This window comes from Salvelinus sp. IW2-2015, linkage group LG4q.1:29, assembly GCF_002910315.2.
Source record: "Salvelinus sp. IW2-2015 linkage group LG4q.1:29, ASM291031v2, whole genome shotgun sequence".
In the NCBI taxonomy this organism is placed as follows: domain Eukaryota; kingdom Metazoa; phylum Chordata; class Actinopteri; order Salmoniformes; family Salmonidae; genus Salvelinus; species Salvelinus sp. IW2-2015.
This window is the reverse complement of record NC_036842.1, coordinates 7,607,538-7,618,721: the sequence shown is the minus strand read 5'-3', so window position 1 is coordinate 7,618,721 and position 11,184 is coordinate 7,607,538. Positions and strand designations below refer to the sequence as shown.

Genomic DNA, 11,184 nt, shown 5'->3' with positions numbered 1-11,184 from the left:
AGCTTGCTTTCTTGCTAGCTACGTAAACATAAATGGCGTCATGTATAAAATGGTGGAACTAGCTTGAGGGAGGTGCTCATTTTTCTAGACCTCTTAAAACCAAATAGCACAAATGTAATTATATACTTTGAAACGCACTGCGGTCATAACAGTTTGGATGACAGGGGAGTTGTCATCCAACTGACAGGTTCCATGCACGGATGTCTATAAATTATGACATCCTAGAAAAATAAGGCAGTGTTAATTCTCATGATAAACTCAGTACAAAAATGTTGTGTGAATCAAAATATTATTTCATGTGTGATGATTATTGCACCTAGGCTGAAGTCGTACCTACAGGCCTAATGTTCAAGTCAAAGACTAGAGCAGCAGCTATGGTTTGGTGTTATGAAATGCAGAACAGAATATCAAGTACAAAGTCAAGCACATCTGTTTTATACCCTCTTTAATAATACCTTTATCCAAAACACTGCAGAAAAATCCAAGTTTAAAACAGAAAACAGGCTAAGTTAAATCAACGTAATAAGAACACATTAAATCATGATGAAACCTAGACCTACAACCTCAGCACAGTACAAGATGAAGGGAAGTGGGGGGGACAAGAACCCCAAAAATGTCAACCTCGCTATTTACAAAGTCAGAAGCACTGCATGTCTTCATGACAGCTTCATCTTAGGAAGAGGATTCTGGTGTTTAAAACATGAGCTGATCTGAGGACAGGATAGGATTCATCCCCCAATGCTGCCACATGGGTACAGGGTCATTCTCCAGTCCACCAGCCAGCCCAGTCCGTCTGCAAACAAGGACACAACACAGTAGGTGTTACCAACTCTGGAGCTCTGTAGGGCACAGTGAACCTTGCACGTCCATGTTTCACTGTTTAACTTCTGCTTGTGCTGTCAACTTTAAACTATTAATAGTTTGTTTCTCTCCATTCCGTTTTAAAGATCATATGTAGAACTCGCAGCTTCACCAAGGTTCTGTAGCCTGTTCTGTAACAGCTCCACGGCCAGCAAAAGCTTCAGCTCCAATGAATTGGTGGCTCAATTTCACCATTAAGGAGCAAGCCCAAACATGACCATATCTAAACTATAAAAGGTAAAGACATTTGGTGGAAGTTTCAAATATTACATTTTGAGTCATCAGCTTTTTATGGCATCATAAAGCTGGTTTACATATGATCTTTAACACCTAAGTTAAAAAAAAAAGTTGTGTTTATCAAGTGAAGTTCTCTAAGGGCTATAAAGAAAAAGCAAGCATTGAGTTTAAGAAAGGGGTTCATTATAGAAAAGAAACAAAAACCACTGAAGCTCCAGAACTGAAACACAAGACCACTAAAATTAAGACAATACACAAATACAAGTCAAGGTACATTTTTACTGTTTCATATTAATATCCTGTAAAAAATCAATTTGACAAATCGTTAAAGCAAACACTTAAACTGAAAAAGAGATTAATTTGTCCTTTTTCTTATGTTTCTTTTTGTTTAAAATCGCTGGTTACAGGAAGTGTGAAGAGACCATACCGCAGGACAGCGTTTTCTTGTGCATGCCGTGCTCTCTGCCCGCTATGTGCGACGCCCAGAGATTGTCGTGGTCAGGCGACACACGGCCTGCAATGAAGTCCCCGCTGGCAGGTACAAACAAGGTACAACATCAGAGTTAGGAAAAGAAAAGGAAAACTTAGGATAGGTCCTTACTCTGTACCCTTAGCAGTACTTTACCTGTTAACAATGCTATCAAGTCTCTTTATGTTATTTCCTTATGAACACCTGTTAAAAAGCAAGGGGGAAAAGGACAATCTACAGAAAAACGCTTACGTTTTTTCTGGAGAGCTTAATAAAAAAGGCAAACCACTACAGAAGCATTTTTTCCATTAAAGATCTATAGACATGACTCTTTAGATTTATCTGTCAGAATGGGGGGGTGCATGGTAATAGAAACCACTTGCTTTCTCTCTTGATAGGTTTTAGAGTAATTGTTTAGTGTCTATTGATCTTTAAGTTGTTTTTTTAGATCAGGCCTAATGTGAAGGTGAGTGTGTGGTCTTACCAGAGGTCTAAGCAGGTCTTGTTGGATTAGATCAGCTCAGTAAGGCTGGTAGTTGTTCTGGTGGGTTGTGACCTCTCGAGAGGCCTTCCCATAGCTGCTCTGCTGGCCTATGGGGAAGGTCAAGGGTTAGAGGTCAGGAAGATTAAGGGTCACAGGAGAACTTCACAGAAACAAAACAGTTGTATGAGGAAATCCTATCAAGGTGTTATCAATTGAAGTTCAGTTGACATGGGAGTTTAAGTTCACTTTCCTTTATGGGGTAAATGGCAGCAAGAAATCATAAATAATCAGTAGGATGTAGTCTGTAGTGTTTGTGTACCTAATTGTTATTTTTTTTCTTGGACTTTCAAATGGAATGTTATTGTATCAGTACTGAGATGCACAATCATGTGTCAAGATTGGGCAGCAGGTAGCATAGCGGGTCGAGCATTAGGCCAGTAACCAAAAGGTCAATACCATACTACTATAGCTGACCCTGTACATTTCACTGCGCCTATTTGGTGTACGTGACAAAACAATTCAAATGTGCTAAAGAGACTCTGTACATTAAGGTGTGCTTTACTCTATATACCCAGGAATGTAACTACAAGTACTCTTAATTGTGTGTGCCATACAAATGTAATCTTATAGAACTATATATGGGCTCAATGATCATTAATGTTGCAAGTGTTCCCTATAAAATAACAAAGTGCACTGCCTGGATATGGAGGACCCCTCACAAACATGCACCAGAGCAAAGAGACCCAAGGCAGGCAGCATTACAGACATCCGTTTTATTTTTTTTCCAGAGCTAGTGAGTACATACAAGAAGACATTTTTCCACCTGTTGTCTTAGCTATAGGTACAAGAGTTGTTGCTGGGGGCTGAAAGGCACTGCTTGTTTCGATAGTTGCCATCAATAGTGTAGCTTACCATTGTAGTCGTCGTATCCCTGTCCATAACCATAACTATTATAGTTGTAGCCAGAGTAGTCATAGCCTGTGTAGCCATTGTATCCCTGGTTGTATCCGTTGCCGTAGCTACCATAGTTCTGGCCGTAGTAGCCGTTGTAACCCTGGTTGTAGCTACTCTGACCTGCACAGAGACAATGGAAAGGTTTAGTGTGACAAGTCTGTATTGTAGTTTCAAAGACACTTGTATGTCTGGATTTTCTTTTCAATATACTGCAATGCATGCCCTGTTCGGTCATCAGCACGGTCATTGTTGCATGTGTCAACTGCCACACAAGAAATTCCCTTGTGGAAGAATAAAGTTGATTGAATTTAAACGTATTCTTCTGATGTGCATTCTTCAGTGCCATAGGCTAGATGTAGCTGTACATACCTCCTCGTCCCCGGCCCCTGTATCCTTCGCCTCCACCGTAGCCCCCCCTCTCTCCTCTGTGTTGTTGCTGCTGTCTGTACACTTCTTTGGGTTGGGCCACTTTGATTTCACACTGCAGAGAAAACACACCATGAACCAAAACACTTTGAAAAACAGTGCTGACATTTTCTTGAAGTTATTTGAATGCAAACATAATTCTTCAAAATCACTGTCTAAACTAAGTTGGTTAAATAGCATAGAAAGAATAGCTTTGCCTATGAGCGCAAGCTGGGTAACAGGGTTCACTGTGAATAAGCGGACTCCAGCTACCTTTCCGCCCCCGACTTGGTGGTATCTGCACTCCAACAACTTCTGGACAGGGATCTCCTCACAGTAGGTCACGAAGCAGAAACCGCGCCGCTCATTGGTTTTGGTGTCCATGGGAAGCTCGACGCTGTCAATCTGGAAACAACACAATAGTTTCTCTCAGTTAGCTGCTATGAAAACAGTAATCATAACATTCTGCAAATCGCCCAGTCTTTGTACCATGTGAAAAAGATAGTTGATCATACCATAGCATCAGCTCTAGCTCCATTGCACCAACACTCGCTCAGTGGACATACAACTTCCTAAAAGCATGGGTCTACCATATATAAAACATGAATATATTGGACAGTACAAGCATTCGCTCACATCTCCAAAAGCGCCAAAGTATTCCCTGATCTCCTCCTCCGGGGTGTCTGGGCTGAGGCCTCCGACAAACACCTTCTTGGGCGGCTCTTTCCCCTTCATGGCTTTGGCCCTCTTTGGGTCGATCAGCTTCCCGTCCAGCTTGTGCTCCTTCAGCTCCAAAACCTGCACACAGGACAAAGTGTCAGTGAAACAGGGTGTGCATGTGATTGTTCAAGTGAAGTGAGTGGATGCCAACTATGTAGGTCTTCAAACCTGTCTAGTTATTTCACATCTGTGCAGAATTAAGAAAACAAGACAAATAGAGGCATCATGCCCTGTCCTGTGCTCAGTCTGTTCTAGTGCCTACCCTGTCTACGCTCTCTGCGTCTTTGAAGAGGACAAAGCCGAAGCCCCGGGACCGGCCCGTCATCAGGTCTGTTTTGATGGTGCAGTCTAGAACCTCTCCAAACTTCGACAGGTAATCCATGAGGTCCGATTTGCTGGTGTCCCAACTGAGCCCTCCGATGAACATCTTGCTGTGAATGGAGAATGAAGGAGACTAATACAGTCAACATCAGACAGTCATAACTACATCCTTACTGCTACTGACACTGATATTTCAGACTAAAATTATCTTGAAGTTACCTCCCTAACAAGCCGAGTCACTAACTATGACTCATATTTACATTAGGTCAAGCTTTAAAAGATCACCTGCAAGCTGATTAGGCCTAAATGATTAAAACTGTCTAGAACGGTTAACTATAAAGGCAACAGCTTTGTCACTGTATCCTGAACAGTGAACTTCGTCACACTTCTGATTCTAGTCTCGGTGGCCACTGAGTGTATGCTCAGGACAGGTTTATTATTGTATATGTCAGGATTCTAAACCAGCAGCAACTTAGTGTATGAGGAAAAAAAAGTGCGGCAATAACCAACAAGACCATTAACACTAACGTTACACCAATGACAATCTGATGATAGAAATCAATGCTTTTCGAAAGTTATACATATCGCGGTGACAACTTGGTTAGTCAAGTTAACGTCGTCAGCCAACTTGCCCAGATATGACGCGCTGGTAAGATAGTTAACAAGTTAGCTATCAGTAGTTAACGTTAGCTAACTATGCACGATCACAACAGGGACTAACGTTAGCTAGCTAGCAAACTTTGGCTTGTTACCACTCCAACTACTTGTCTCCAGCTGGCAAAATAACAGTAGCTAGTTACGCTTAAAAGTAAGTTAGCTACTGTAATGTTACTTAACTAACGTTAGCTGGTTAGTCGCTTACCCGTCATCCTGCTGGTTTTTGCTTGCGTTTATCTTGGAGCCCTCTGGAAACTCGTCTGTGCTGAAGTCAACTTGGCATTCGGTTTCCATTTTTTCACTTCAGGCGGTTGTCAGCTGTAAATATAAATGTGTATTTTGGCCTGATTGCTAGCTACTTTTTTGGGACGAATTCAGTCGCGTTTGCTATGTAAAATGGCTGACATCTAGGGCGGCCAGGGTGGCGGGGAATGACGCAGATGATGTGGTTTGTTTGCGAGGGCTCATGCCTCGTTCAAATGCTAGTTGGAACTAGGAAACTCGGACATTTCCGACTTGGGGTTTCGTTGAACGAGGCACGTGTATAACTACAACAAGTTGGCAAGTCGGAAATAGAGTTTCCTAGTTCCGACTATTACTTGAACGTGACATCAGTGTGTCATCACTAGTTACCACAGCCCCAAAGTCCTAATTATGACTAAACCCCGCCTATTTCCACAATGTATCTTCTTAAAACCTTATTTTAAACATAACCTTAACCACACTGCCAACATTAGGCCTAACCTTAAATAAAAAAAGCTATTTTTGGTGTTCATACATTTCTACGATATAGACAATGTTTGACTTTGTGGGTGTGGTAACTAGTCACTCACTCTTAAAACATTTTTTTAAGAAAAGCATTGCAAGTTTGAATTTTGTAAAGTTAGTGTGGGAGAGGTGGGAAAATTATTGTTATTGATCAATAGTGACAACCTGGCATTGACAACTTAGATGGAAAGCTACTGAGGATGGTATCTGACTCCTATCTGTCATATCTTTAATATGAGCCTAGAGGAAAGTCTGTCCTAAGGCCTGGAGGGAAGCCAATGTCATTCTGCTACCCAAGAGTGGTAAAGAGGTACTAACAGCAGACCTATCAGCTTGCTGCCAGCTCTTAGCAAACTGTTGGAAAAAATTGTGTTCGACCAAATACAATGCTACTTCTCCGTAAACAAATTAACAACAGAGTTTCAGCATTCTTATGGAGAAGAGCACTCAACACATACTGCACTGACACAAATGACTGATGATTGGTTGAAAGAAATGCATAATAAGAAGATTGTGGGAGCTATACTGTTAGATTTCAGTGCAGCCTCTGATATTATTGACAATTTGTTGAGAAAACATGTGTTTTATGGCTTTTCAACCTCTGCCACATCGTGGATTCAGAACTATCTATCTAAAAGAACAGAGGGGTTTCTTTAATGGAAGCTTCTCTAATGTCAAACATGTAAAGTGTGGTGTACCAGTAGGCCCTCTACTCTTTTCTATTTTTACCAATGACATGCCACTGGCATTAAACAAAGCATGTGTGTCCATGTATGCTGATGATTCAACCATCAGCAACACCAGCTAATGACATCACTGAAACCCTTAAGGAAGAGTTGCGGTCTGTTTTGGAATGGGGGGCAAGTAATAAATGGATCCTGCACATCTCTAAATCTAAGAGCAATGTATTTGGTACAAATTATTCCCTAAGTTCTAGACCTCAGCTGAATCTGGTAGTGAATGGTGTGGTTGATGAACGAGTTGAGGAGTCTAAATTACTTGGTGTTACCTTAGATTGTAAACAGTCATAGTCAAAACATATAGATTCAATGGTTGTAACGGTGTGGAGAGATCTGTCCGTAATAAAGAGATGCTCTGCTTTTTTGACACCACACCCCACAAGCAAGTCCTGCAGGCTCTAGTTCTATCTGATCTTGATTATTGTCCAGTCATATGGTCAAGTGCTGCAAAGAAAGACCTAGTTCAGCTGCAGCTGCTCCAGAACGGAGTGGCACATCTTGCTCTTCATTGTAGTCAGAGGACTAACATTAATACTATGCATACCAGTCGCTCTTGTCTAAGACTTGAGGTCGGACTAACTGTCACTTCTTGTTTTTATAAGAACCATTAATGTGCTGGAAATTTCAAATTGTTTGCATGGTAGACTTACGCAAAGCACTGACACACACACTTACCCCACTAGACATGCCACCAGTCTGCAGGTCCAGAACAAATTCAAGGAAACGTACAGTATTATACAGAGACATGAGTGCATGGAACTCCCTTCCATCTCATATAGCGCAAGTGAACAGCAAACCTGGTTTCAAAAAACAAATAAAACAACACCTCACAGCACAATGCCTCTCCCCCATGTGATCTACTTGTTGTGTGTATGTACTGACATGTATGTGTAACTGATAGATGCACACACACACACACACACACACACACACACACACACACACACACACACACACACACACTACATGTTCTTAAATGTATGTAAATTGTAAAGTCTTGTTTGTAATGTTTTTTTCGTTATATGTCAGACCTCAGTAAGACTAGCTGTCTCCATTGGCGTTGGCTAATGGGGATCCTAATAAATCAAATCACAACCGTTCTCAGTGGGGGAGGCGCTGTGATCTTTGCTACAAGCACTGGTCCGACCTCAGCTTTGAGTTTTTACGTAAAGGACTATGGTTATGATTGGGAATGTTAAAGCTGATCCTAGATCATCATCATTACAAACAACTTCCTGATTTTAATATTTCTTCATTTTACCAAATGCAATTTATTTTAAAATCTCAGATTTTGGCAAAATAGAGGTTTTGTGGTAAAATTGTCAGCACAGTAAATGCCCTTTTTTGTTGCGTCAAAACGAAATGCGGCATATGATTTCCATTGTAATCAACATTCAACATACACCAAAGAAACTGAAAATAAGTTTCAAACATCTCTGCAACAGCCAGACAGATACTGTAATATTTCTCCAGGAGCAGCACAGTTGGAGACACAGTATCTGCACAGCTAGAGATAGCCAAAGCAAGCATTTCTGTCGCCATCTAGTGTTTATTTTCAGACCTCACATGCGCTTTGACCTCATACAAATACCAATAAATACAGTACAGTATGACGATAGGCTAAAACTGTTCATCCAATAGAAATCCCCACTCACACTTGTAGGCGATGTCATGGCGACGTTGGCTTGCTAAATAAACTCCTGCGTAGAAACATGTCATCGGGTCTAAACGGTCGTCTGGCGCCAAATTGCGCATGTGCAAGCCGTAAACTCAAAGGTACTCCTTCGATATAAAGTAATTTTCTACGAAAATGAAAACGTGTCAGTTTGTCACTTTTGCGAGGTTGGAGTAGTAACATGTTCAGCTACTTAAGACATTATCCCGAATCTAGGTTGTGCCTTTAGATTTCTAGAAAATGAACAACTAAGGACGAATATTTCACTTCTCTCATTGACTTCTGTTTGGTCTGTTTTACAAGCGTTCCCGGAAATCTCGCGATGTTGTACCTATGGGGTTAGAAACTCTATGGTACCAAACATGCTGAGGCACTGTAGCTTCACTTTTTGTGATCTCTTCAAGTATTCTGCCTCATAATTAGTTACGCCAGAGCAGATAATCTCTTGATATGGTTAATTATGCAATGCTTTACACATTTTGGCTTGGCTGGTTTGGAAAAGAACGCATTCTACAATATGTGGACTGTGGAATACTTGGGATGGGACATTTGATTGCGCATGCCCCATGCCTGTCCCACACCCACTAAAAAAATCGTAAAATCTCCTTTGTGAAAATAGCGGTTTGCCTTCAAAAAATTATTATTATATATGCATAATCACTTTACTCCTACCCACATGTACCAATTACCTCGACTAACCTGTTAATTTTGGTTAACACTATTTTCTTAAAACTGCATTGTTGTTAAGGTCTTGTAAGTAAAGGTCCTATGTGGAGGCGGTGATAGCGTTGAAGGGGCAAGAGGCCACAGTGCTGAAGAAGATATGGTGGTGGATCAAATCAAATCACGTGCGCCGAATACAACAGGTGTAGACCTTACAAATAAATGCTTACTTACAGGCTCTAACCAATGGTGCGGGAAAAAAAGGTATGTGTGTGTGTGTGTAGGTAAGTAAAGAAATAAAACAACAGTAAAAAGACATTTGAAAAAAGAGAAGCAAGGCTATATACAGACACCTGTTAGTCAGGCTTATTGAGGTAGTATGTACATGTAGGTATCGTTAAAGTGACTATGCATATATGATGAACAGAGAGTAGCAGAAGTGTAAAAAGAGGGGTTGGCGGGTGGTGGGACACAACGCAGATAGCCCGGTTAGCCAATGTGCGGGAGCACTGGTTGGTCGGGCCAATTTAGGTAGTATGTATGTAACAGTATAACTTTACGTCCCACCCTTCGCCCATACCCGGGCTCGAACCAGGGACCCTCTGCACACATCAACAACAGTCACCCACCATCGTTACCCATCGCTCCACAAAAGCCGCGGCCCTTGCAAGAGCAAGGGGAACCACTACTTCAAGGTCTCAAAGCGAGTGACATAACCGATTGAAACGCTATTAGCGCGTACCACCGCTAACTAGCTAGCCATTTCACATCCGTTACACTCACCCCCCTTTCGATCTCCTCCTTTTTCCACAGCAACCAGTGATCCGGGTCAACAGCATCAATGTATAACTTTAGTCCGTCCCCTCGCCCCGGGCGCGAACCAGCTCCCTCTGCACACATCAACAACAGTCACCCACGAAGCATCATTACCCATCGCTCCACAAAGGCCGCGGCCCTTACAGAGCAAGGGGAACCACTACTTCAAGGTCTCAAAGCGAGTGACGTCACCGATTGAAACGCTATTAGCGCGCACCACCGCTAACTAGCTAGCCATTTCACATCCGTTACATGTACATGAATGTATAGTTAAAGTGACTATGCATATAAGATAAACAGAGAGTAGCAGCAGCGTAAAAGAGGGGTTGGGGCACACAATGCAAATAGTCCGGGTAACCATTTGGTTACCCGTTCAGGAGTCTTATGGCTTGGGGGTAAAACCTGTTGAGAAGCCTTTTTGTCCTAGTAGAGAGAACAGTCTATGACTGGGGTGGCTGGGGTCTTTGACAATTTTTAGGGCCTTCCTCTGATGCACCACAACCAGTTGCAAATGTTAGAAGTCAATCAAGTAATCTGGATACACTTGTTGTGAAGAAAGTGGATTTTGTAGAATTATAGCCACAGTTATTAATGGTACTGCACATGTCTAAGAATTACAAGGAGCTGGACATCATTATATCTGCAGCCGATATGTTTTTGGGCCTCAAATGTCCCGCCCTCACAGGATCCGTCTGTGCCTGTGTTAGGGACCTGATTAAAATGTTGTGCGAAAAGCAGGCGGATTGTTTAATTTAAATTTCGTTATTGATAGCTTGTGTGTGTGTGTATATATATATATATATATAATATAATATACTTTAAAAAACTTTTTTAACCCTGCATTATTTCCTTTTTGGGATCTTTGTTATCCAGCCACACAGTAGGTGGCGGAATGCACATATAATTGTTGCAAAGGCCATTATACCAAAGAAGGTTTGTGATGCTCGTAGTTTGGTCCGACGCAGACAGGGGGGCGTGAGTGGTGAAATAGAATAGTCATTGTCTGTTCTTTTGAGTTTTGATGTTTTTGCCTGACAAAGTGATGTTAGGATATATAAGTTATCCTGTATGAGCTTTTGTGCTGAATACATTCCGTTGTTACAGGTGTCAAGCTTATGGGCATGTGGCAGCAGTGTGTAGGAGGGAGGTTCCTAGGTGTTAGAAGTGTGCAGAAGAACATGAGACAAAGGAATGTGTAGCATTGGGGAAAGTAGTGGTACAGTATGTGTTAATTGTAAAGGTTAGGTTGTAAAGGTTGTAAAGGTTAAATAAAGGTGAAATAAAAATTGTAGGGGTGCTCATGGGGCTGGGGATCAGAAATGTCAGGTGTGAGAGAGGCAGGTTGAGGTTTCCAGGATTAAAGTAGTGCAGAAGTTGTCATATGCTGAGGCAGTGAAGAAAGTAGAGGAAGAAG

At 41.7% G+C, this 11,184-nt stretch overlaps 2 protein-coding genes across 3 annotated transcripts in view; one reads left to right on the top strand and one right to left on the bottom strand.

Moving 5' to 3' along the window:
• Nucleotides 1–428: 428 nt before the first annotated feature.
• On the bottom strand, nt 429–5,534 carry LOC111961344 (heterogeneous nuclear ribonucleoprotein D-like). 2 transcript variants are annotated; one of them, XR_002876995.2, is made up of 9 exons: nt 5,314–5,534; nt 4,393–4,561; nt 4,047–4,208; nt 3,684–3,815; nt 3,375–3,486; nt 2,964–3,125; nt 2,052–2,158; nt 1,526–1,629; nt 429–793 (listed from the first exon to the last, which is right to left on the bottom strand). XR_002876995.2 is itself a non-coding variant. In XM_023983534.2 (8 exons), the coding sequence occupies exons 1-7, from the start codon at nt 5,400–5,402 to the stop codon at nt 2,088–2,090; spliced, it is 897 nt and encodes a 298-aa protein (XP_023839302.1). In that variant the 5' UTR covers nt 5,403–5,534; the 3' UTR covers nt 429–793; nt 2,052–2,087. The 2 variants fall into 2 exon arrangements, 1 of the variants encoding a protein (XP_023839302.1); XM_023983534.2 differs by lacking the exon at nt 1,526–1,629.
• The window catches only part of LOC111961343 (enolase-phosphatase E1), a 29,067-nt gene continuing 19,431 nt past the window's right edge, over nt 1,549–11,184 (top strand). The window contains exon 1 of the mRNA XM_070440936.1: nt 1,549–1,647. Within this exon, the coding sequence (XP_070297037.1) occupies nt 1,549–1,647 (99 nt within the window). The remainder of the gene's footprint in view (nt 1,648–11,184) is intronic.